At 37.7% G+C, this 27,842-nt stretch overlaps 1 protein-coding gene across 1 annotated transcript in view; it reads left to right on the top strand.

The window, feature by feature from the left end:
* The window catches only part of Pkc98E (Protein kinase C), a 67,497-nt gene extending 40,102 nt beyond the window's left edge, over nucleotides 1-27,395 (top strand). Inside the window, exons 6-14 of the mRNA XM_069819365.1 lie at nucleotides 1,973-2,120; nucleotides 3,524-3,666; nucleotides 5,461-5,680; nucleotides 8,325-8,623; nucleotides 11,309-11,463; nucleotides 13,902-14,040; nucleotides 17,141-17,329; nucleotides 20,742-20,888; nucleotides 24,921-27,395. Of these exons, the coding sequence (XP_069675466.1) occupies nucleotides 1,973-2,120; nucleotides 3,524-3,666; nucleotides 5,461-5,680; nucleotides 8,325-8,623; nucleotides 11,309-11,463; nucleotides 13,902-14,040; nucleotides 17,141-17,329; nucleotides 20,742-20,888; nucleotides 24,921-25,097 (1,617 nt within the window). The 3' untranslated portion in view covers nucleotides 25,098-27,395. The remainder of the gene's footprint in view (nucleotides 1-1,972; nucleotides 2,121-3,523; nucleotides 3,667-5,460; nucleotides 5,681-8,324; nucleotides 8,624-11,308; nucleotides 11,464-13,901; nucleotides 14,041-17,140; nucleotides 17,330-20,741; nucleotides 20,889-24,920) is intronic.
* The last annotated feature ends 447 nt before the right edge of the window (nucleotides 27,396-27,842 follow it).

The following is a 27,842-nucleotide window of genomic DNA, read 5'->3' as shown; positions in this document are numbered from 1 at the left end:
TAGTTTAATTCTAAATACAGTATACTGTACTACAGTAAATTCTTTGCAACTTTGAACTACAGTAGATAAGACCGAAAAAGGAAAATACAGTACTGTGCCACGCAGGTCTACAATTATGCAGTACTGTAATTTACAGTTTTAAACTTAATCTTTACGTTCAGGTGCCATGTCTCTCGAAACAGAACAACTAAGAGAAGTGAAGAGAATAATCCTACTAACACAATCATGTGTCGAATACAATTTCACGATCGCAAAAACCTTGGACCCATCAGACAGGTTAAATTTATGACTTTGTTTATCCACCCGCTTCCAGCTAACAAGGGGTAGCCAGCTGAGCTAGTGGTAGCCCATGAGAGCCTTATTGTCGTCTTTCATGTTAAGGAATTTCTGTACAGTTCTCAAAACTAAATTTTCCATTTTTGTAACACATTAGATCTTGAAATCCAAGTTCTGTCCGCAGTCAGGAGGTAAAGCAAGCTTTAGGACTGTGAAACAGCTGCCCGTGTCCTTGTCTGAGGTGTCTGTAAACGAGAGTTAAATTTATCATTATTTCTATATTATTTCAGTTGGGACATAAAAATCTGTCCGTATGTGAGGAGTGTCCGTATCTTGGGGGTGTCCATAAGGAGAGGTAGAGGTCCAAACAGGCAGGGTAATACCTCTTAACATTGTTTCTCCACTTCCGTTCGTCACTTCCACACCAAATCAAAACCATTTTCCCATCTTCTTCATTCCCTGTTATGTTAGGCGGAACATGTTTATAATGGCAAACTGCTGGATTTAATGCATTATTCTTCCGGTTTCCAATACAACTGAGCAATGATCTTCTGATTTTGACCATGGTTAAGTTTTCTGCATACTTTCAATGTACAACAAAATACAATTCCTGACTACCCAAGGAAAAGTGCAGTTGTTTTCTATCGATTACTCACAGGGCAGGACTGTTTGTCAAAACACTTGAACGAAATTGGAATTATTTCGTCACCACTTTGTCCATTGTACAGTTTTCAGGAAGAAATTAATCGGAATCATCTGCAGTAATGTCCAGCCCTTTCCTCTAAATCCACTGTATGTGAGAAATATTGGAGAGCAAGAGAGTTAATGGTTTCATTGCCAAGACCTCAGCATTATTTAACAAGAACATATTCATGAGATGAACCTTCAGCATTCCAGTGAATAACATTAAGTTGAGAAGAGCTAGTTTTTGCTCTAAGAACAACATTGGTCTTTGGTTTCTTCCGAGGTTTTCCACAGCCGTGGGACTGAAGCCGGATGGTCTATGGCGAGTCCTTGGCATCAACTCCTTTGATTAGATTACCCCCCTTTAATTTGATTACCTGGTTGGGTTTTTCCGAGGTTTTCCCCAAACCAAAAGGCAAATGCCAGGTAATATTTTGTCGAATCCTCGGACCTCACCTCATCTCACTACATCTCGCTAAAATATTGTAAAAAATTGCACAAAATTGTAAAAATTGTAGAAAATTACTAAATTGTAAAACTATAAAAATTTGTAAAAATTGTAATTGTAATATTGTAAAATTTTGACTTGTTCCACATCTTAAAGCTTCATTGCTCATGTAAGATCTGTGGAATAAAATAAATGAATGAATGAATGAATTTTCTTCATATTGCTAAGCTACAGTAGGTTTGTCTATAACTATTGCTCAGTTATTAGCACGTGTATCTTTAGGGCTGCTATGACAGCCCCCACTATACAAAACTGTTATGGATGATATTTCCAGGTGTTAATGTCACATGGGTTGCATGTGACATGCTCGTTTCTCAGAATAGTTTTGTAAACAATAAAAGGCCTGATGGCTTTAACTTTACCAGAGTAAATAAATAAATAAATATAAGAGTGGTGTGTGCGTGCACTTTTTTTTTTTCTTAATAAATGAAAATAAGAAGTATATATTTTAAAACATAATGTTTTTGAAATAGCTGGCACATTCACTGTGGTGTTGCTTTCTAGCAACTGAACCAAGGCATCCAGCAAGTTCAGCGGTTCAATGTGAACATACCACATCGCTTTACGGTGCACAACTACAAGAGGTTCACATTCTGCGACCACTGTGGATCTCTCCTGTATGGATTGTTCCGTCAAGGACTACAGTGTGAAGGTATGTGCATGTCAAGTGGTGTCACTTATAATCATTGTGATGAGTAGCAGGGCTTGCAAAGAGGGTGTTTCAGTATTTTTTTTTTTCACTTTTTTTAGATATGAGGAAGGTAAGAGGGTATTCCTATATCATTCTTAACTTTTTTAAGATATAGGAAGAGTTTTTCTTGGGTCATATTCATGTAAAATTTCACATCAATAAATTTAAGAATGCAGTTATATTGTCAGACTCCAAAGCAGCTATTCTATCAATCGTCTCTAAACACACACCTTCATCTCAAACAGCAGAAATAACTAAAATGCTCTCTCAATTAATATCACTCAATAAAAGAATTGTATTCCAATGGATACCATCCCATTGTGGAATCCTGGGAAATGAGAATGCGAATGCACTAGCAAAGAAGGGCAGCACTGCTACTTACAGACCTGGTACTAAATATACATATTACTCTGTGAAAACATTTATTAAATCTACATACTTAGACTTCAACAAATAAAATTTGATAGCACAATCTCAAGGGAAAAAATGGAACTCTCTGCATCATAATCCACAGTTAATTCCCGATTTACCACGAAAATCGTCTGTAGCTGCATTTAGATTGGCAACAGGTCATGATTGTTTGGCCAAACACCTGCATAGAATTGGAATATATCAGTCCCCTAACTGCCCATTGTGCAACTCAAACCAAGAAATGGATTCGGAACACCTCAAAATCTGTGCTTCAGTGGCTGACGATGATAATATCTTTGAAAAATATTGGAGTGCAAGAGATCAAATGACTTTATTGTCAAACGCCTGGCATTAGAAAACAACAACAACATATTCATGTTAAAAGTAGCTAGTGCATTTTCTGAATTTTATTGGGATTGAACATTAATCTATCAATCTATGTAATTCGTATTTACCTTTAAAATGCATTTCAACCACACAGGCCTACCTTCTGTTTTTAAAATCCATACTCAACTACCTTGATACATTTAATGCTCTGTTTCGGATTCTGACATCCATTCCGGTGAAGTATGGAAGTCAATAATGGCTTAATTATTTATTGCATGTTTGAATGTGACCCCTTATGCAAGTGTATTTAGATGTCTGCATATCTTATTGAGAACTTCTGCTTCTTGGAAGTTACTTTCCCATAACAGAGAGAGAGAGAGAGTGTATGCGTGCATGTGTGGATCTGTCCAGAAAAGCCCAATTGAAATTGTTATGATTTAATTATTTAAATTTACTAGATTTTTGTACACAACGCAAGTTTACGTAAATGAAACAAAATATTTATCTTCCAGTAACTGCTCTTTATCTTCACTGTTTTAGGAAAGAGTAATAATTATAATTAATTATTAATATATGTTATTAGACAGTAATCTGTGATACCTTTCCTAATGTTATACATATTTCAGTTTGCAGCTTGAATGTACATAAGCGATGTCAGAAGAATGTGGCCAATAACTGTGGTATAAATACAAAGGATCTGGCTCAGCTCTTGGCAACCATGGGAATCTCAATAGACAAACAGGTTCCAGGAACCCGGAAGACTAATAAGGTAAGTGTCCATACTTAAACAACTGACTGCACAAGCTTACCTTCTGTATTTAAAATTCGTACCAACTGAACTATTTCAGTACATTTTAATGATTTGAAAGAACATCTGCACTTCTACACAAATTATCAAAATTTCTGTCAGAAATAAAAACTATGGTATTTCTTAGAAAATACTCAGTTTTATTAAAATTTACATCAACAAGTGCGCTATAATCTGTACACAGCTAATGTGTTTCTAGGGGGTCACTGACTAAATGCTGGGCTTTAGTAATGATGGTTCTTGTTTCTGTGGTATGAGAATAAAGGTTGAATAGAATTAATTTGGCTGAAGTTGAATTTTTCCGGATAGCCAAAGAATGGCCTAGGATTATTTATTGAATGTAGGGCTTTTGAACTTTCATTTAGCACAGAATTATTAAAATTAAAAATGAGAGCTATATTGAAGGATGGGTAGAGCACTGGGATTTGAACCCAGGTCTTCAGCTCTACGTGCTGATGCTCTGTCCACTGAGCCACACCGGAATCCCATCCCGATGCCGGATTGAATCCTCTCAGTTTAAGCTCCACTGCCTCTTAGGTTCCCTTCTTCATCATATAATGACGCAGAATTTGTGCGTGAAAATATCATATGTACTTCGGTACATCGTAATAAAATATGAGAGCTATACTGGGTGTTCATTTCAAAGTGTGTCATGACGTCACTGTTGTTGGGTCACTGATTTGAAACGAGTTTCAGCTTATATGTTAGAGAAGTTGCCTGTTATTTAAGGCATTCTTCAATCTGAACTTGAGAACGTGTACGGTATAACTTGAACGTCGTAGCAACAGATGGCGGTCTGTACGGTCTGTGTGCTACCATAACCTCTTTCAAACTGTGTTTTGCGCCGGCAAGTCGTATGCAGGGTATTTGTTATCATCGGTTGCGTACGGTAACATTCCACAACACAAATCAAATGCTCCGTGTCCATGTTGACCGTCAAAGTTAATGTCAACAAATATGTAAGTAATCGTCTTAACCCTCTACCCATATCCCGACAGTAAGTATTTCCAAACAGTTCACATTCCTGCCACTACCGGTGTTACCGTACGTATCAGTACATACTCTTCAGAATGAATGCCGTACTTGCTAGGCAACTTCTCTGCCTCTTAGGTTATACACCTGAGCTGCGGAAGTGTAGGAAGATTGAATTCTCTAGGCTCATCGGCTAGCCACATGACGGCATACAGCGAGCCATGACACATTTTGAACGGAACACCCAGTATTGTTAAACTCTTACCATTAATTGTGAGAGGTCACCAGTGTAGCTCAGTCGGCTAAGGCGCTTGCCTGCCGATCCAGAGTTGCGTTTGGGCACGAGTTTGATTCCCGCCTGGGCTGATTACCTGGTTGGGTTTTTTTCGAGGTTTTCCCCAATCATAAGACAAATGTCAGGTAATCTATGGCGAATCCTCGCCCTCATCTCGCCAAATATCATCTCACTTTCACCAATCCCATCGACGCTAAATAACCTCGTCGTTAAATAACCAAGTAAAATAAAATAAATTGTGAGAAGTTTCCAACCTTTGAATAAATAACATTAAACTGGATTAATTGTAAAAAAAATTACTTTTGGAACAAACTGTCTGATGTTGCCTCTTATTTGTAATGATAAAAATATTAGGATGATAAATTCTTTAATGATTGATGCTCTGGGTCATGTAATGTTATTGAACTCAGTTAAACATTTCCCAAATACATGTCTAATTTTAATGGTTTTACAACAAGTTCTAGATTTTTTTTTCCTTTCTGCTTCAGTCTGGTGGTTCATCAGCTAGTGTACAGTCCGCTGGTGACCGCGTAGGAGGAGGAGGAACTGTGTCCTTGTCAGCCACAGCAGAGGACGAGTCTGGAATGAGGCGAGATGATCTAGTTACCCCGTGCCAGACCTCTGAGGGAGGAGATGAAGAATCTGAAAACCGCATCCTTACAGAAGAAAAGAATCGAGAGAAAAACAAAGATGCTTCAGAATCTGAAGGTGAGTAGCTGTGTTAAGTCACAGTCATACTCTAATGTATATGTCTATTACAGGTTTATAGTGAAATGTCAATCTGTCAGTTTTGAAATGTACTCTGTGAGATGGTCCCATTTCATTATAACATCCATATTGGAGATGCAATGTTGAAGAAATATAGACGGTCTGCTAAACAATCATGACTGATTTTTATGTGAAATCTTGCCACAGTTTTGCTTCTTGGAGATTCTGGTTTCATATCTCTATTATTTAGAAGGTCAGTCCACAGTTTGCGTTGGCTTACCTGATGTTGCATCTTTCAGACTACTGGATTTAGTTGTAATTTTCACTGAATGATAGATTTTTTTATATATAAAGTAGAACCCAAAGGCTTGCATTGCACCACAGCCTGAGACTTATTGTTAGGGATCTGAATTTTTAGTATCTATTTTCATCAAAATTAGCATCTATTTTTTCTGAAATTAGCATCCACTTTATTCCAAATTAACATTTATTTTTTTCCAAATTAACATCTATTTTATTTTTCCAAAGAAAACTTTGTGCATTCTACTTTCATTTCTCAGAACATAACATTGTGAACAGTTCAGCATTTTCCTCCTTCAAATTACTGTCTGAAACAACAGCACCATACTGTGTTAAAACACATTCACTGTCAACATTATTTGTTGATGTCCACAGTATTTGCAAACAACATTCTGAAAATGCTTTATTCTCCAGTGCGGCAATTGCAGAATTTACAAAAACTGTCTTAGCAAATGAAGCATAGAGTCCATGAATGGAATACTGCTGTGCTCTTTCAAGAGCAGTATAATTGTTCGCCCTGTTTTACTAAGGAGCATGTGTCTCACTTATTCAACCAATTCTGTCAATATAACTAGAATAACTATCCAATTCTGCTGTAATCTCAAAAGCAAATGCCCGAGTAAACTGACATGATGCATTTTAGCCAAGCCCATATCGAATATAGAACATGATAAATCGATATTAAGATATGTATATCAATCATGCAAATCAAACTTTCAGGTATAACTCCCTGTAAAGTTGATTTGAATAATTTCGAGGGAAAGATTGTTCTGGGGCCAGGCATCGAACCCAGGACTTTTGGTTAAACGTACCAACGCTCTACCAAGTGAGCTACACGGGAACTCTACCAGACACCGATCCAATTTTTCCTCTATATCCACAGACTTCAAAGTGGGCTGACAACTGTCAAGCAACCAACGTTGAGTGCACACTAACTCTGTGTGACTTAAATTGTGGTTTTCTGTTAACGAACAGTGACGTGTATTATGCAAATCAAGCTTTCAGGTATAACTCCCTGTAAAATTGATTTGAATAATTTTGAGGGAAAGATTCTTCTGGGGCCAGGCATCAAACCCGTTAATAGAAAACCACAATTTAAGTCACACAAAGTTAGTGTGCACTCAATGTTGGTTGCTTGATGGTTGTCAGCCCACTTTGAGGTCTGTAGATATAGAAAAATTGGATCGGTGTCTGGTAGAGTTCCTGGGTAGCTCAGTTGGTAGAGCGTTGGTATGTTTAACCAAAGGTCCCGGATTCGATGTCCAGCCCCGGAACAATCTTTCCCTCGAAATTATTCATGTATATCATTCATCTGACCTTCATTATCAATATATGTAATTTATTGAATTGAGCAGATAATAATTGATAAAGAGATAATCGATCGACATGTTTTTAGTATTCAAAAAGTGCTTTTAGTTTTTGTGTATATATTATATATATATATATATATATATATATATATATTGTTGTTTTCTAATGCCAGGCGTTTGACAATAAAGTCATTTGACCTCTTGCACTCCAATATTTTTCAAAGATATTATCATGGCCAGCCACTGAAGCACAGATTTTGAGGTGTTCCGAATCCATTTCTTGGTTTGAGTTGCACAATGGGCAGTTAGGGGACTGATATATTCCAATTCTATGCAGGTGTTTGGCCAAACAATATATATATATATAATGTGCTTTTTGCTTGAGAAATATTTTACTGATAAATCGCTATTAATTAGCATTTTTCTCGTGATTTCGCAATTTGATAGGAATTCACATTTTCTGCACTTTCAGTTCTGCTAGAAAATCATGCTAAGTCACCTTACAGATGAAGAAAAATACTTTCTACCTCACAATTAAAAAATTCGCTGATTTCGCAAATTTTCAGGTTCATAGCTATATGAGTCCGAAGTCCAACACCAAAAGTTTCCCAGCAATTCCGCTTCACTTGGTTGAGAGGGGGGGGGGGGAAATCTTTGAAAAAAATCCCAACCAGGTAACTTGTCCCAACTAGGATTTGAACCTGAGGCCATTCGTTTCATTGTGAGACATGCTAACCATTATTCCACAGCAATGGACAGGATAGATATGTAATCTTAGAGTTTATTATGTTTATACCCTTCTTAGCTAAGAAGTCGGCTTATTCATTATCTTTAAACTTAGTATTGGAGGGAATCCATTGGAATGTGGTTTGTTTTCCTATACCCTTTTGTTGTTTAAGTAGAAATTGCATTGTAAAAATGAGCTTTCTTCACCTGCATAGTTATACCTTCTGTACTCTAAATTAGCCAGCAATTGTGGCTTCTTGCCTGTAAGCACTCCATTGCTAAATGTCTTCTGATTGGCTGTCTTTCAGGTCGAACAGAACAAATTGTAGAGAAGAGTGGAAGTGGCCGTGAGCGCAAGATTGGTCTGGATGACTTCCACTTCATCAAGGTGCTGGGCAAGGGAAGCTTTGGCAAGGTGATGCTGGCAGAGCGCAAGATTCCTGGTGGAGCGGGCTCCACTGATGAGGTCTATGCTGTGAAGGTTCTAAAGAAGGACGTCATCATCCAGGACGATGATGTAGATTGCACCATGACAGAGAAGCGGATCCTTGCTCTCGCTGCTAAACATCCCTTTCTTACTGCACTTCACTCATGCTTCCAGACTAAGGTACGTTCAGTTATCCATTATAATGATGGGGTTGACGGATAATCCATTTTACTTAGAGAATACTGTAGTTCGGCTGTGGCGAAAATGTGATTCACGAGCACATTGTGGCTCGCAATAATAGGTACGCATTTTTCTTGCTTCCTACCTCCCACAACCCCCACCCTCTCACTCACTGGAGTCAAACTCCATTCCATTTGTATTTGTCTCTGACCTGCAAGTGGCGTATCGCAATGTCTCTCTCGAAACCATGTACCTCTACAAAAACGAAAGTTTCAAGTAGGATGGGACGTATTTTTTTTGCTGCCAATATGATGAGAATATTAAATGTATGATTTATTCACATGTATTACGAGGAAAATGGTTGTATAACATAAAACGGCATTATACTACTAAAAGGTTAAGTGTTGCTATTGTTATTATTATTATTATTATTATTATTATTATTATTATTATTATCTCTGTACGTCGATCCTTTTTCAGCAGATGTACGAATAATGCTGTTAGATCTTCAATTAACACTCACAGATTTACAATGTGATGTTAAATGAAAGCTAGATGTAAGGACTTGACAAATGTTGAACATTTCAAATCTTTGCCAAAAAATAAATATCCGAAGCTTCGTTCATTCGCTTGCTCTGTTGAAGCCATGTTCGCTACAACTTACGTTTGTGAAAAATTATTTTCAACAATTAAAATAGTAAAAACCAAATTTAGATCACAACTGACAGACAAATGCCTTCGTGATCAACTACGACTGGCTGTAAGTGACATCATTCCTGATTTTGAAACTCTGTCGCGGAGACATTCCGAAGACAGTTAATTTTAGGTTGTGATAATGTGTTCTATGTTTGCTTGTTCATTTCTTTCTTTGTTACACATACTAAACGTTAGTTTGTAGCCTCGTACTGTATAAAATTATATTTAAGTGCTTGACGTAAGGAAAATGAAAATCCTTTTAATAAGTCAGACAGTTGCTTCACTTCCCCTTCAGGTGTCCGCCTCCCTGCATAGGTGCTATGCATGTTGCAGATTACACAGTGGCTTGGTGCATGATCACATTTTTGCCACAGCTGCTGTAGTTTAATGTTATTTTACAACAGTGTTTTTAATTAAGAACTAATCATGAGCCATTTCAAGAAATTTTCGTTAGTTGTTGATAAACACACATTTCTTTTATTATATTTCTGCCAGTGAGTGATCGGTAAATTTCAAATGGCTTGTCTTAAGCCTGATTCCCACAGTGCTCGTTTCTCTGATGGATTGCATGCTGGGAGTGCTAATGGCAGCTCTGCGTGCATGTTTACTGAAAATCCTGCCCCTCTGGTGGCTGCTTTGTTAGCTGTCATGCCGAATTTCGAGATTTGGTTGCTTGCTGTTTTTCGTGTTGGCTTGCATGCTGGAACCAAAAATGATACTGTGCTCCAACCACGAGAAAGTCTTTGCGGAATGAAACACAGCGGGGTAATGCTGTGAATGAATGTTGATGTTATAAGATGTCATAAGGTCACACACGTGGGTACTCGTATCTCTATTGGCTCGCTCTCACAGCACAAACAATAACATTGTTACACACATATTTATACTACCCTAGTTACAAAATTAGATCACTGTTAATCTCCTGGTCTTTTAATCCCTCCATACAGGAAATAACATATGCAGGAGAGTGCATGGTTTTTAAACTGACGTTATAATGATAATATTATCTGTCTACTTCGCTCCAATAGATGACACAATAGTAAGCACATTCCTTTGACGGTTGATCTCCTGGTTGGAGAACAGTAATATGATCTCTGGAACCATGTTATTATGTTCGTTGTTTTCCAACTAAATATGTTTTTCTATATTCCCCAGTTTCTAAGAAATAGCAATTAAATATCATACTTTAGTTGTTTTACACTTCTGATTTAATTACATTATTACGACATTTACAGTTGTTAATGTAGGACTTAGTTGTTTTCCATTCACTGTTTAGTTTCTTTTTCATCATGAGTGCTGGCAACAGATGAAGCAGCAGATTATTTTTCAATTTGAACTGTGAAAAGAGTCAGCTGCGTATGAATAGTAATCAACATAGTATCAAACATGGGAGCCAGCAGCGTACCCATCAGAGCACCAAGCTTGCTGGCCAGCAAGGAAACTAGCAACGTGGGAACTGGGCTTTAGTCGTGGGCATCAGAGCATTAAAAAGCATTGTGAACTTATTTCTCTCTCTCGCTTTCTTTCTTTCTTTTCTATGTATGTTGATGATACAGTTGACAATATGAATGAAACATGATTTCATATACTTTTTCTCAATTAATGTGTACATGTAAAATTTTCTGCAAAAAGTTGATGTGTCTAAATGTCCCCCAGCAATAAATCATATAAAAGGGAACAGTGAAACTTTTTACCAAAAGTTGGCAGAAATGTGAGATACCTATATAATATATGAGAAACGTGAGGGACAGTTTTTTTCATTTTCTGAAAAATTAATATTTTGGACTTGTCCAGTTTTTGCTATCCTCCCTTCAATTTCAAGTGCAACTTGAATGATAGAAACGTTAGTGAATTGCCATATGCAGAAATGAAATTATTGTGACAAAAGTAAAATGATTATATATGTAATTGCTGTTTCCATCATTAGATCTTGGATTTATAGTGTAACACTTCAACATTACACAGTGAATTTTTTTTGTTTGTTGACAGGACCGACTGTTCTTTGTAATGGAATATGTAAATGGTGGTGACCTCATGTTTCAAATTCAGCGAGCACGGAAGTTTGATGAGCCACGAGCACGGTTTTATGCTGCAGAAGTAACATTAGCATTGCAGTTCCTGCATAAGCATGGGGTTGTGTATAGGTAAGAAGTACTCTATTCATTGTACAGGGTGATTCAAAATTCGCCATACATAGCAGTTTTGTTAGGAATGTGATTACAAATATGTTCAATATGACCCCCATTACAATGGATTTGAGGGAAGTACGATATGATGGTAGGGACTGGATTAATCTTGCTCAGGATAGGGACTGATGGTGGGCTTATGTGAGGGCGGCAGTGATTCTTGAGGTTCTCTAAAAGCCATCTGTAAGTAAGTAAGTAATGACCCCATTATGAATGCACATGTTTGACTCACCCAGCTTGCGCTTTGTGCAGTGTCTTGACAGGCATCTGAGCACATGCATCAAGAATGCGGCTTTGAAAGTGGCCATTGTCCGTAATTTTCTCTTGGTAAACGACTTCCTTCAAGTGACTTAACAGAATCTTAAAGAAGAAAAAAATATGGCCCTTGGAAAATTTAAAATTAATAAATCGTCTTTTCTTCCAAGGATCAATGGGAGAAAACTTAAGGTAAGCGTTCACTACATCGTATCGCACTCCTCGTACAAATCGCACGCAACGGATATTTTAAGTGCAGTGCGTTCACTGTAATGGCTCCACCTCATCGCCTCATCGGATTCCCCTATCAGCTGTTTAAAACATGATGTCGTACGATATTGACATTCTGAAAACAGAGGAGTTGAGGTTAGGTCTATTAATTACGTCTGTTAGTGAATAAGAATTTGTAATTGCTTCATGCGTCTTAATTTAAGAGGAAGAAACGAAAGAAATATTGGTTACATAATATGTTTGCAAGAAACGACTTGATTACTTTAATGGGAACGCCTCAAATTATATAATTCTTCGCAATTTTCTACAAGCGAAATAAGTTTTCTGTCTGCCATTTTGGCGCGACACTGAACATGGCACAACATAATAGCAACAATTGACCAATTAAATTTGATTTATTAAAGAAGGCCATGATCGCACGCATTGGAAAAGTTGCCCATCTGAGAAACGTGGACGGATTTGCCGAGAGGCGATGCGTCCGATACGATGTAGTGAACGCGATTACATAACAATTACAGCAAAGATAGTCTTTTTCCGATCTGTGCGATTCGTCCGATGCGTGCGATACGATGTAGTGAACGCGTACCTTTAGAGAAATTCTAAAAATGAGGCCTTTCCAAGCTTGGTGTCAACTGCCACATAAAGGGAAAGGAGTGATTATGTATGATGAGTGCCCAAAGCTAATTCATGGACATCCAGCAAAAAATCTCTTTTAACATCTGAATACATCAATGCAGTGAAGCTATCTTGCAGTCCAATTCCAGTAAGATCCATTCCTGGCATAACCTTCAATATAACTCATTGTAGGCATAATGGCTGCAACAAGACAGACACTATTGGTCACGTATTGAGATTCTGCAGGAAAAGTGAACAGCTACGGAATAATAGACATCATAGAGTGAGGACAAGTATTGCAGAAGTCTTAAAGCGCCTTGATTGAGAAGTTAATGAAGAGGTTCATTGCATTTCAATTGCAGATTTCAACAGGTGTGTGGACATCATACCCATTGACAGGGATGAAAATAAGGCCATGGTATTGAATCCAACCATCTGCTTTGAGAGAAACCTCTTGCAAGCAGGCAAGGTCAACAAAGAAAAACGGGAAATATATTAATCATGCCTGCCTTTCCTCTCTTCTAATTAATAATAATTCAATCTTCCTGAACTTGATGAGGTTGCCAAAGACAAAGAATGTTAAACAGTAACATTTAAAATGACATTAAAATATCTTACAAGAAATTTGTTTACAAGAAACTAAAATTTGCAGTAGATAATATTTCACATAATGAAAATTTATAAAAAAAAAAATACAGGTAAAAAATAGACAGAAGATTCAACTGTAATTTGAATTGAAATACAAATCTCGCCATAAAATCTGCAGAGAACCCTTCAAAGCTATAATAGAAATTTCCTTAATTATTGTTGTTGGGACTGCAAATTTATGACAGAATGACACAAATTGTTTTGTTAAGGTCCTTCTAGCGCCCACCATTAATCCGATGACTTCTATATCTGTTAATCGTCAGAAGTATGTTATTTAGAGCAAAAAGTTCCTTTCCACAGTGTACCTACCAACTATTGAAATTAAAATTCGAAGTCTTTGAAATACAGAACATCGTATTACAAATTTTTATGGACTCTTTACACATCCACTGTCATTTATATTTTCAAGAAAGATAATTTTGTCAATATGACAGTTAGGCATCAACTGAATTCCAAATTCTAATTTTTTTTTTTTTTTTAATTAACTTGTTACTTAAAAAGAAACATAACTGTTCTTTATTCGGATCCTTGTGGTCACCGTCACTGTAAGGCTGATGATTTAGCATATCTTTGTCTCTAATCTTGTATTGAGTAATGCATGTTTTTGTGTATTGTGTTGTAATTCTCACCTGTTGTGTTACTTTCAGAGATCTGAAGTTAGACAATATTCTTCTGGACAACGAAGGCCATTGTAAATTGGCTGACTTCGGTATGTGCAAGGAAGGAATTATTGATGGTGCCACCACCACAACTTTCTGCGGCACACCAGATTATATTGCCCCTGAGGTATGTGTTTTAACAGAAAGGATACATGGATTTTGAAATGGCTTTGCTGAAATAAACCAGGGCAAGCAAAGTAAACCTCTGGGATGAAATATATCCAGCATTGAGAAGCAGATTGATTCTTGTAAGTAAAAATGTAATAAAATAAGGATGTGGTGGTATGAATATATTGAACATCATCCATTTTGTCTTGTTTTGAAGGGAGAATTCCTCAGGCTGTTATTACTGGACTTGGAATTTGTTTCCATTCCTTCCTTTGCTTTAGTGGGATTTGTGAAATTTGTCATCGTCCTTATTGCCAGGACAGTACTCTTCTTGATGAATGGTTAGAACGTGAATATAAATCTTAGGAATAGTGTTTTGCAGTTTGTACCTGGTAAATGTTAATGCAAATATAAGCCAGTAAATATGCACTAATAAGTCAACAAAATTACGTTTTCAGTAACGTGACAAATATTGATTATAAGCTTAAATGTAAAAAGGTAAAGGTATCCCCGTATCATGCCATGAAGGCGCTTGGGGGGCATGGAGGTAGAACCCCATGCTTTCCATGACCCCGGCACTAGAATGAGGTGGTGTGGTTGGCACCACGCTCTGACCACCTCTTACCCCCGGGAAAGACCTGGTACTCAATTTTATAGGAGGCTGAATGAACCTCGGGACCGTTCTGAAAGTTTGGCAACGAGAAAAAATCCTGTCACCACCTGGGATCGAACCCCGGACCTTTCAGTCTGTAGCCAGCTGCTCTACCAACTGAGCTACCTGGCCGCCTAAGCTTAAATGTAGTGCTTAGAAATTGAAGCCATAGTGGTTTCATTGTCTAAAATTAGCACTGAATTGAGGGGCTGGGTGTAAGAAGGGCATTTTAGAGGATATGCCCTTTTTGAGTAAAACGCTTTATTGTGTTCTCTGATCTGTTATGTACATGATCACCAAGTTTCAGTTCAATACTGTGATCACAGAGGTCAGGAGTAGCCAAAATGTAAAGGTGTGCATAGGTAACATTATTACGGTTTGAATTTTCAACATCAATTTTCTCAAAACTTACATTTGAGAGAAGTGCCTTTCTTGCACCCAACCCCTCAATTGCTGTTCATGACCAACACTTGACTATTGCCCCTCAAGGTGGTTTCGTATCGTAAAAAAAATTATTCGTATGTCATAGTAATGCTATTCATGGCAGTAACATTAACAGTTCTACAGAGAGAGAATCTTTTAGTATGAGAGAAAATGTGTTTGTCTTCCAGAATGTCTCGAATTTTTTTACATCTCTTGATATCCATGAATTTCTTAAATTATGTGAGTCATTTTGAAGGACATTAACCAGTTTGTCATTGGAGAACAGTGGTGAGTTTCCAGCTTGGTCGAATATACTAGCAGACTTCTAACTGAAGTTCATAGGTTATTTTGTTGATCAATATGAGGATTCACATTCATCCCTTTCACGTCCCTGCTTGTTGTGTTCACGCGATGATAAAAAGAAATAAGATCAATAATGCAAAATTAACAGAAATGTGAAGGTGTACATGCATTGTAAGACCATATTTATTGAACTCAAAAATTGGTTGTTTGTATAGTTGAAAGTCCTGAAAGTAAAAATGAAAATGCATAAATTTTCAAACCCTACTTATTGACCCAATTTCGTGGTCCAATAGTAACAGTGCTTGTTTTTAGATCTCTGTATCGTATATTCTCCTCCACCTAAGAGTGTTCTAGTTTTCAGACAAAAATATGAAAAGTATGGTTTCTTAATGTAGGAAAGTATAGTTATGTCATATTAAGTTTGTGGCAGATGAAGGAACCTAATGAAAATTGATCAGTTAATGTCTTAAAAAGTTCTCGGTAGCCTTCATAACATTCACCTACAATTCTTACTGTTAGGTTAGTCATCCATGGTGCATTTTGCTATACCGAAGTGCAGTCTACAATTTGAAACAAACTGGAAGTGTGATAGGTCACATGATTCTTTGTAAGTTGTTGCCAAGTTGTGGCAGAATATTTAAAACTGCTTGGCTGTTATTTGTGGTAATATATTGTGACTTTTAATTCAAAACAATAATGTAACTTTTATTGTCACAACACTAATCACTTTCTATAATTGAATTTAAACACTCCAGTCAACAATGGGATTTCCACTCCACATAGGAACACAGTATTCGTTATTGCACTCCACAGACGACAGTGGCAATTCACTTGGATTATTGAGAACAACAATGTACTCCTAATCTCAACTAATGTTCACAAAGCACTATTTACAAACAAAACTGTCAGTTCTCAGTTCACAGTTCGTTTGTCTTGGCTAGTTCTTCTAGCTCATTCACTCAAGTTCACAGTATATCGAATCCAAGACTTCCAGAGACAGTCCACTGCACTCGAACTCAAGACTTCCGGAGACAGTCCATTGCACTCGAATTCAAGACTTCCAATTACGTTGCTTCCGCTTGGACGCTGCTCAAGTTCACTCGCGTGTCGAACCCTAGACTCCTGGGCGCTGCTGATTCACAAGCTGAACTCGCTGTCCAATACTAACAACAACTGGCTCCCTTCGAAGGCTGCTCACTTTTTATTAGTTAAACCACACTTTCCAGAAACTATGATTTCGCGAACAATCTCGTTGCAGCAACCGGTTTGCGTGTCTTTTCGAAACTTCCAGCTTCCCCCTCTTACATCCGTCCCCTCCAGTTCTCTCGGCCGCGTCGCACCACAGTGCTGGCCGACTTGCGTGTTTCCCCTTTCCGCTGCCTCGGGAAGCTAGCCTCGTCTCTCGCGCTCCTGCCTTCTGTGGGACGCATGATCAATTCCCGAGGCAGCTGTCACAATATATTACATAAAATTTGCCAGAAGAATCCAACAAAAATATGATATAGCACTTAGTTGTACCTGAAAGTCGGAGTGATGCAAAATTGTGCTGCTAGCTATCATCCTTACCAATCATCCTATCATCAGGAGTAATGAAATTCGGTCTTCCAAGTATTGCAACGTTTGAAGTTAAATTTATCTATGTTAGACTGACACTGGAAATTACCATTTTCTCTGTTACAGATAAATCTAATCTGTTGATATAGTGAGGGTTGTTGCATTTCTTGTGTTGTTTCTCCTGCAGATTCTTCAGGAGTTGGATTATGGTCCAAGTGTGGACTGGTGGGCACTAGGGGTACTCATGTACGAAATGATGGCAGGACAACCCCCTTTCGAGGCCGACAACGAAGATGATCTCTTTGAGTCGATCCTGCATGATGATGTGTTGTATCCAGTATGGTTGACAAAAGAGGCTGTGTCCATACTCAAAGGGGTAAGTAAAGAAATATGTAAATATGGTACATTTTTGGAAGATGTGTTATTTTCTTATGTCTTACAATTTGGCTATGAATCTATCATTATTTTTGCTGTCCAGTATTTTACATTTGTGAATTTTGTACTAGTTTAACTTGCTGCTTTTGATAATAATGACATTTACACACTAAATTCAACTATGCTCACAAGCAACTGCTTATGATTTGCGACATTGTGGAGAAATGTTGTTATTGTTTTCTAATGCCAGGCGTTTGACAGTAAAGTCATTTGACCTCTTGCACTCCAATATTTTTCAAAGATATTATCATCATGGCCAGCCACTGAAGCACAGATTTTGAGGTGTTCCGAATCCATTTCTTGGTTTGAGTTGCACAATGGGCAGTTAGGGGACTGATATATTCCAATTCTATGCAGGTGGAGAAATGTTCATGAAACCATTTGCTTATAAAATTACAAACAGTTTTCACTAGAACATGCGCTTACATTAATATTATTTTATAGTATTAAATCTAGCGCTAAACTGGAGAATTCCCACGGTATCTTTGAACCGTGTCATTACGTTTAGCACCAAATTTAAGTAAATACACAATCTCGCCAACATAAGAACACGACGTTGGTGTGTGGCGTCGTTGGAGGGAGAAATTTGTTTCTTTTCTCTCTCTGCCTCCTTCGTTCTGAACATTACTGAGATATAGCACCACTGTTAGCTACAAGGTATATTTGCGCAAATATATTGAAGTAGATTACGTGACTTAGATGAGAGTCTCGGGACAAAACAGTTTTGCTATATTTCTTTTTTTTTTTATTAAATGTTGAGCACAGGAACGCCATTTCGTAATTTTATTTAAGAAACAAGCCAAACAAATTATCTTTGCATCAAAAACGGATGCTCCCTGGACCAAATTATTGTATTTTATAATTGTTTGAATGCAACAGAAGCCAGAAGTCTTGCACTTGACTAATGCAGTGAATTATTTAAGAATATAGTCGCGAATTTTACTACCACCATTTCGATTGTGTTTTGTTTGGCACGGCTCGGTACGGCCTGGTGACTAGTGGCCAGCGAGTAACGTCGCCTATCGACATTGCTCTGCCGTGGGTATTATCCAGTTGTTCCAAATCTAGTCTCAGATCAAAGGAAATGTTTTTCTGTAAGACATCATACCTAATTACCTAAGTTTCAAGATCCATATGTTAAAATCTAAGTCCAAATGTAGTGGAGACTTAAATTTCATTCTACCCTAGTTTCGGAGATCAAAGCGCTGATACCATACAGTAGATAAAAGATGATTGTCATTTCTTCTGCTTTGTCATATAGATTTCTTTATTTAAATGCTTTGTGGAATAATCGTATTCATTCTCTTCCTGTCGAAATGGCAGGTCTTTCACTGCAAACCCAGCATTCTCTAATCTTCCCTATTTTGCGCCTTACTCTTACTCGCCTCATATGATCCATCATCATCATCATCATCCTTCACGAATTAGGCCTCTGTAGACCTGTTTCGGCCCCATCTAGCAGTCTTCTTAACGGTCTTCCTGGTCGACGATGTCCTCTAGGTTTATATTGCATCATAATTTTTGGGATTCTTGAATTTTCCATTCTTCTTACATGATCTAGCCAATTGAATTTGTATCTGGTGATTTTTTCTTCTACTGACTCTACTTCTAATTGTTCTAAAATTTCTTCATTCCTTTTTCGGTCTAAAAGAGTATATCCTGCTGTTCTCCTGAAAAATTTCATTTCCGTTGCTTTGATTCTGTTCATGTCTTTTTTCTTTAATGTCCAAATCTCGCTTCCGTATAGAAGGGTGGGTAATGCTAGTGTATTATATATTTTTATTCTTGTAGATTTTTGTACTAATTTAGCTTTTAATGTATTGTTTATTATTCCTAGAATTCGTGTAAATTTGGTAATTTTCTTGTTCACATCTTTTTCATTTTGATAAGATATTTCACAACCCAGATAATTGAAATTTTGCACTTGTTCGAGGCATTGGTTATTGTGTATTATCTTACTTCTGACTGGGTCTTGTCCTAAAAATGCCATTACTTTTGATTTTTGTGCTCATATGATCCATATATTTTAATGTCGTCTATCATCTGATATCTTCTTCTGCCTCGAACTTTTCTCTAGTTCACCATTCCTTCCAGTGCATCCTTCAGTAGGCAGTTTCTTCTCAGTCAGTGACCCAACCAATTCCTTTTTCTCTTTCTGATCAGTTTCAGCATGATCCTTTCTTCACTCACTCTTTGCAACACAGCTTCATTTCAAATGCTTCTAGTCATTTTTCTTCATTTTGTCGTATGTCCACACAGAGTACTCCACTAGTCTCTTCCTTAGTTTTTTTTTGCAAAGATTCGCAGAAGATGCTTCTTTTTCTATTAAAAACTTATTTTGGCATTGCTATCCTCCTTTCGATCTCCTGGCAGTAGTGCATTACTACTTAAAGTACACAATTCCGAATGTGGGGAAAGTTTACCATGGAAAAACTCATCATGGCTTGTTTGCAGTTTTTTTTGGGGGGGGGGGGGGGAAAGATAAATGTGGTAGTTTTTTGCACATTGTTCTCTCTTTTCCATCTTAAGAATCCCAGGAGCTGCAGCGTGGAGGTGAAGAGAGTGGTATTGACTAATTAGGCCATATGGAAAAGTTGCGCAGCAAAAGTAGTGACATGTGCTCTTACCTTAACTGATTGCCTTGCTTCCCATGACTTGCAAGCCTGTTTTCACTTTAACTTTTGTTTTTCATGTTAATAACTTTCTTCACACATCAGTTTTCATTTATATTTTTGCACACATGACCTATAACTTTGTTTATATTGTATAGCTTCACTTTGTTTGTGCCTAATTGTGGAATTTGAAATTTGCTCATAATAGTTCGATATTCCTTCAGAAAATCAACGAACACATTCTGAAAGTAGTTATTGTACTCTAGTTTGTCAAATCACTTTTACTCTCTGGTGGTTGATGTTGATTTATAAGGTTTTTAACTTTACATTTATTTCAGCAATAAATGTATTTCATTTAATTCCCGATTTACCACGAAAATCGTCTGTAGCTGCATTTAGATTGGCAACAGGCCATGATTGTTTGGCCAAACACCTGCATAGAATTGGAATATATCAATCTCCTAACTGCCCATTGTGCAACTCAAACCAAGAAATGGATTCGGAACACCTCAAAATCTGTGCTTCATTGGCTGGCCATGATAATATCTTTGAAAATTATTGGAGTGCAAGAGGTCAAATGACTTTATTGTCAAACGCCTGGCATTAGAAAACAACAACAACAAAAATTTATTTCAGCATTTCAGAAAAGAATTTCTGTTGAGGTCAGAGATGCATACTCAGTAACATATGATATGTGCTAATGACTTTCATGTAGTAAATGGAAGTATTTCTTGTTGCCAGTTCATGACCAAGAATCCTGCCAAGAGGTTGGGCTGTGTTGCAGCCCATGGTACAGAGGCGGCCATCAGAAACCACCCATTCTTCCGAGACATGGACTGGGAAGCTCTCGAGGCAAGACGTGTTAAGCCACCATTCAAGCCAAAGATTGTAAGTAACGCATTTATGAAGATGTTCCGTTTGTTTGGATCATTACGCATTGTTAACCGTCTGAACCAAAATTGTGTATGTGTTTCTTGGTGCAGTTTTCTTCTCCACCCACCTACCTTTCTGCTCAGTAATGGCAATTTACAATGGATGAAACTGGAGAGTCAGTAGGTTCAAACTGGGATGAAGTTCTTGCAATTGTAATTCTTTACTTAACATCCCTGACCAATCAGATTTGATCCCTGATGGGAGAAATTCAGTCCTGCTAAATCTTGCTGGTAGAGTGCTGTGTGACCTGTTTATATTTTGAATTCAATTGCTTTCTTCAACAACACTTTAACGTTTCGAAAATTTATTTGGACCTAAAGTAAATTTCTACAAATTTAATAGTAAACATAAACAACAAAATAGTCTTGGTGGCAATTAAAAGGAGAGTTTTGGATTTTTCCCTGGGACTTATATTTCGAAATTATTGGGGAAATTAAAATTATTTGACTTTGATTTAGACTACATTCATTCCCTATACAACTGTATACGGCAATAGCGCTCGCTGGAATAACAATGGCTGATTTGCCGGCATTTCCAGTGCAAAGGATTGTTGTATTGTGGATATCCACGGACTCTGGCATCGGTGAAAACCTGGAGCTATCTATCCTTTGGCCAGTAGTCGTGGTTTTTCCTGAGAGAAATCTGCTTTACTGGAGTTGTCAAGCAGTTTGGTATAAAGTTGCACTTCGTTATCTCCGAGTGTCCACACCTGTGGAGTAACGGTCAGCGCGTCTGGCTGCGAAACCAGGTGGCCCGGGTTCGAATCCCGGTCGGGGCAAGTTACCAGGTTGAGGTTTTTTCCGGGGTTTTCCCTCAACCCAATACGAGCAAATGCTGGGTAACTTTCGGTGTTGGACCCCGGACTCATTTCACCGGCATTATCACCTTCATATCACTCAGACGCTAAATAACCAAAGCTGTTGATAAAGCGTCGTAAAATAACCTACTAAAATAAAAAGTTATCTCCGAGTGGTCTTGAGGTAGAGGAAGGCCTTCCAGTTTATTAGAGATAAATGGCTTGTCCTTCAGTTCTGTAGTTTTTTGTATGAGACCTGACTATGTTTTGAGGTTTCTTGGCCTGTTGTCGTAAACCTTCCAGTATGTGTCACTAGGAATTCGTAATTTCACGTATAGGAGCAAAGAATTTTCTTCGATAGCTAACCTGAGTGTAATGTTTCCCTGTGGCCAAATGAATTGCATCAATGGGCGTTGATTTTACCCCTTCAGTAATCAGTCACTATCATCATCATCGTCCTTGCAGGTATTAGGCCTAGTGGCCTGTTATGGTCTCCATCCATCTTTTCAGGGGGTGTCCCAAAGATCGTCTTCCATGTGGTATATAGCGGAGAATTTGTCTTGGGAGTTTGGAACGGTCCATTCTATTGACATGGTTCAGCCATTTTTGTTGAGATGTTCATAAATAGGTGTAATTTTCAATTCTTTTGTAATTAGTTCATTCCTTTTGTGGTCAAGCAAGCTGTAGCCGGCAGTCCTCCTTAGAAATCTCATTTCCGCAGTTGTTAGGCGTTGAACATCTGAGTTTCGGACAGTCCAGGCCTCACTACCGTACATGAGGACAGGTCTTGCTAGAACTTTATATGCTTTTAACCTGGTATGTTTTTGGGTTTTCGTGGTTGTGAAAACCTGGTTGATGGTTCTTAAGGCTCCATTAAAATGTTTAATATTTTCAGATATATCAGTAACAGGTAAATATGTCAAATTATAACCTAAATATTTAAATGAGTTTATCTGTTCTAACGTATGGGTTCCAATGCAAATTTTACTCCTAGCTGGCTGTTTACCTTGGAACACCATAATTTTTGTTTTGTTTGGGGAAATTTTCATATTGAAATTTTGTGCTATTATATTCAGGTGATGTATTGAGTATTGCAGCTCGTCTTCATTTGTAGCAAAAAGAACCTGATCGTCTGCATATAATAATGTATCTAGAGTTCAATTTCGGAAGAGTGGGATGTTTCCATGAATTGTTAGTTGTCAATGTCTGATGATGGAGTTGATGTATATATTGAATAAAAGTGGTGAGAGGGGGCATCCTTCACGAACTCCACACCTTATCGGTCTCCATTCGGTATGTCCTGATCCAATAGTAATTTTGATAATATTGTGGTTATATAATTCGTAAATTGTTCTTATAATTGCGTTTGGAACTGAATCATCTGCCAAAATTTGAAAGAGCTTATTTCTGTCAACACGGTCGAAAGTTTTTCGTAATCAATAAAAGCCAAGTGAGTTTCTTTATTAAATTCCCTATGTTTTTTGATCAAAATCTTCAAAGTAAAATATCCATCTGCACAAGATCTGCCTTTTCGAAAACCATTTTTTCTTCACCAATGAGAGTTTTGTAGTGAGCTTCCAACTTAAGAGCTATTATTCTTGAGAAAATTTTGTATCCACTATTTAGGAGCCTGATTCCTCTGTAGTTCGTGCAATCTTTGATGTTGCCTTTCTTGAAGGTTGGGATGATGACAGCTTTTTGCCATGCTGTTGGTGGAGCCTCTCCTTCAAGTATTCTGTTCAAAAGATTAAGAAATTTTATTTTGAGAGATCTGTCAGCATATTTGAAAAGTTCTATAGGGAGTCCATCCTCACCTGGAATTTTGTTATTTTTACAAGTGTGTTCGGAGACTTGAAAGCACATAAATCAGTGGCGGCTCCTGCATATTTCTTAAGAGGAGGAAAGAAGTTAACAGCACGAAATGAAACCTTTTTGAGTGAAACATGCTAAAAATTCGCCCACATGCATACATGTAAGACCAGGTAGTGTTGGGGTTGGCCTTCCCTTCTGTATAGCAATAATCTGTTCTTGTAAACTGAGTTTCCTAAATTGTCCAAAATATATTATGTTTTCACTTCCATTCATTGTTGAATAATTGCGAAAATTAACAATTACAAGGAAATTCACAACCTCGTAGCATTTTTTGAGCACACTACAGCATCACAAGTGTTGGAAGAGACCAGCTACTAACTCGTAACCGGAACCATTTTACGGAAATGGAAATGGGAATGGGAAATAATCTGAGGAAAGAGAGAACACTGCACCCACCCACGTGGTCTGTGTTGCCACATGTACATTTTACAAGGTCAGTATCACATGCTTTTGAAGAATGTCAGTTCTTGTAAAGTCATACTATCATTATTGTTGAAACCTGCCGGTGGCCGATTAATTTTTTATATAAAAAATAATGTAGTTTGGAGTACCTACTTTAAGTTTCAAATATATTTGTACAAAACTGACAACTTGGCTGTTGCCCTGTCTAGTAAACAATGAATAGAAGTGAATTTCAGGGGCCAACTACGTAGAACTACTTCCTCTTTGTTTTACATAAACCCGCCTTTAACTTTCAAATATCCACGAAAGTTTCAAACCATGGATAGTAGCCTATATAAAGTGCAGTGAATAATATTTTTGATTTATAATTAAAAAAAAAGTTTACAAGGTGTCTTAAAACTGTTTTTGTTGTGTCTCCTCCTAGATGTGTTACAGTCCGGTTGAATGCAGCATCGTTAGGTAGCAGCGGTAGCGAGCTTGCTGCACGACCAGTCGGTTTCTATTTCCCGCCCATGACTGATTCAGAGGAGGATCTCCTCCCTCTCTCTTCATTTACTTGCTTTAAAACTCTGCTTCTTTCTCTGGCCGCTAGTGCGCTGTTGTCTATGTGTGTTAACTGCAGTAGAGGAGGAATGGAGTGCCTTTCCTCCACACAGACAATCTCGCATCTTTCTCGCAGTTTTCTACAGCACATGAGCGCGCATCGTTTAAAACTCGATCAACCTAGTTTTTCTTATAGCTGTGAACTTAAAAATTATCGAATCTTCCTCGAATTTCAAGGCACATCTTTTATTTGGTATTTACTTTCAAAAGAAGAAAATGTGAGGAGGACATTCCTCCCTTCCCTCCCCCGAGGAACCGCCACTGACATAAATGCCTATCACTATTGATATAATATTGTATTTATTGTTCCACAGAAAAGTAAAAAGGATGCACTGAACTTTGATGCCGAATTCACAAAAGAAGAGCCAGTGCTGACACCTGTGAATGCCGAGGCTGTCCGTGCAATCAATCAAGAAGAGTTCAAAGGCTTCTCATTCGTGAATTCTGACTTCAATCCAGGAAGATACCAGGCGGATAAATCCACAGCCTAAGGAGAAAAGTGCTGTCGGTCCTAACAGTTCCCACGGCGGCAGTGGCATGTTGCCATGACAACCTGTGAAATACTGCCTAAATCTGACGTCATGGCAACAAGCGTACCGCTGCCTGTGTGAGATGGTTGCCTACTTGATGCACCATGACAACATGGCTGCCTAATGCCTGTAAATAAGATGGCTGCCTAATACCCTAAGGTAGAACTAACTTAGTCTAGAATGTTGTTTCCTGTGTAAAGCCAAAAAGAAAAGCCCTTATCTAACCCCTGAGTGTTGTCGATGTAAGCATTTTTATAGACACACAGTAACTGTAAGTATAACCATAATTTTTATGTAGATGAACTGACATTTCTCTAATTCAGAGATAATATTAAGAAATTGTTTTTGAATAATGACATTTCTGTTGATGCACCTCCCAAGGACACAGAGTAGAGTTGACTCTACTCGAAGTAGTACTTAAGGTCAGTATTTTGAATGTTGGCCGACCCAAAAAAGTAAAAAATAAAAAACGAAATTGTCATTGTTACAATGGTGTACTTACGAGATTAGTTTTATGGCTGGATTGATGAATGCACAGTATGCTCATAGAATGTAGTCCATTATGTAACGCGTGAGAGGCGAGCGTGCGTGAAAGTGTGAATGAGATTGTTATTACGTATCATGCACGGTTCTAAGCTTCCATTTTGCGTGGCAAGTATTTTGCCAAGGCCTACCATCGCTCGTAATGCTGAGCGACAACAAAAAATTATGTACGTAATGTTACATAAAAATTTGTCCTCCGTCTTGTTGTAAAAGTATGTGTGTTTGTTGTGTTAGAGTCTGAAGATATTTACGGGTGTTTGTTGTTGTAATTGTTGTTGTTTACATTGTTGTCACATTTGTTGATACAATGCGCATTATATAATTTAGCTGTGTTTTCAGAATACTGTAGTTGAGAGGTATAACCTTACATGTTGTAAATGAAAACAACAACATTATATACATAGACAAATGAATACATATTGTAAATGTGGAAACAAAAACGAGTTTTTAGATGTTTGTACTAAGTGTGTACGAACTTAACATAACTGCATTTTTAAATAGAAAAAGAAAAACATATTATAAAGAGACTATAACACAGTTCATGCACACTTCTCTTCTTTGCAAGAGATGAACTTATCTGAGGTAAATCTACAAGCCTGTAAATGATCTAGGGGATCTTCCCCGACAACTGATTACCACACACAATGCTGACTGTTGCAATCTAGTCATTAGGGACAAGTGCATTTAATTGCATACCACTGTCAATAATAAATAACAGTGACTTAAACTCGAGACAACATTGGGAGTCAAATTTCCTGGAACGAGATCACTAATAATGAATAAACCAAAGTTCATTTCAGTATATGAACTGGCCTGACCGAATCTTGCAGTGAATTGAGGGAAGTTTCTGGCCTATTCTATATCACATGGATGTCGGTAACATTAACTCCAAGCTTTGAACACTTGGAGTATAAAGTTTGTGTAAATTTTTTGTAGACGAGCTGACTGAGGAAAAAAAAAAAAAGAACTTGTTAGCTTTAACACGAGAGAAAAACTATATATACATATATATATGTAATATATGTATATCTCTTAATATTATATACTTAACATATTTGTGATGAGAATTGCACAAAGTTGAGCACAAGACAGGAGTGACAATGTGACTGTGACCTGATTGAAACATCCAGTCGATTTCTTCGGAATTTCCCAACAGTTCTTGTTTTTGTTTCCATTTTCCGATGAAACCAGACTGTTGCATTAACTGGGAGTCACTGGCTGCGTTGCAGCCAACTGTGGGCAATGAAATGTTACTGTCATTTTTTTTTTTAAAGAAAAAAAAAAAGAAATAGTAAGCAATCCTAGTCTATAACTATTTGTAGCTATGTGTTTTAGAATAGAAACAGGCCTTTCCTGACACAATGGACATATCTCCAACGCAATTGGTGGCAATGCGTCACACAGCTCCTGTTCGCCCAACAGTAATGAACGAATGCTTGGAAGCCGGAGCTGAACGGAGCCTCCTGCAGCCTGCACCTCCACAGTCCTGTCACTGGAACGGACCTGCAGCGAGTGTTCGAGACATTTGCTTCATGCATTCGTTTGTTATTTCCTCGCCAGCAATGTTGGCTGTGTTTTCAATCGCTTTGTTGATCCGCTTAGCGCTGCAACCAAACCTATTAGCCGTCCTTGCTCACTCCAGTAACTTCTGTATGTTGATGTGAAAACTTTACGTGTTGTTCATTAAAAAAAAAAAAAAAGAAAAAGTGACAAAAACTAGTCATCAATATTTGTTGTCATCGCACAATGAGATCTGAAGTATCATTAGCTCTTGGTTTTCTTCAACCGATTACAAAGTCTCGAGTGTGGATGTTCAAGTGACGTGGACAGATCGGCATCGGCGGGAGTGAATCTGTTGAGAAAAACTGACGCAATGAGAGCCTGACACCCCGTAGCTGCATCATGTCCCAATATGTCTGGTCCATGCAAAGCCTAAAATATTTTATTTCATAGTCATTTGAAACAGTACAATAATAAATCTCGTATTTATTTATATTATTAGAGTTTAAATTATATTTAAAAATGCATTTAGTATATTTTGGTGATCAAATCTATTGTGTTGTTGTGATGTGATGGTCTAATGAGTTGTTTGCTAACAATAGTAACCTGTGCCTGGAGCATAAAAAAATGAATGCAGTGCTGCGTCACCTTTCTGTACTAGGC

This window comes from Periplaneta americana, chromosome 2, assembly GCF_040183065.1.
Source record: "Periplaneta americana isolate PAMFEO1 chromosome 2, P.americana_PAMFEO1_priV1, whole genome shotgun sequence".
In the NCBI taxonomy this organism is placed as follows: Eukaryota; Metazoa; Arthropoda; class Insecta; order Blattodea; family Blattidae; genus Periplaneta; species Periplaneta americana.
Note: the sequence above shows the minus strand (reverse complement) of the source record. Positions and strands in the feature narration are given on the sequence as shown.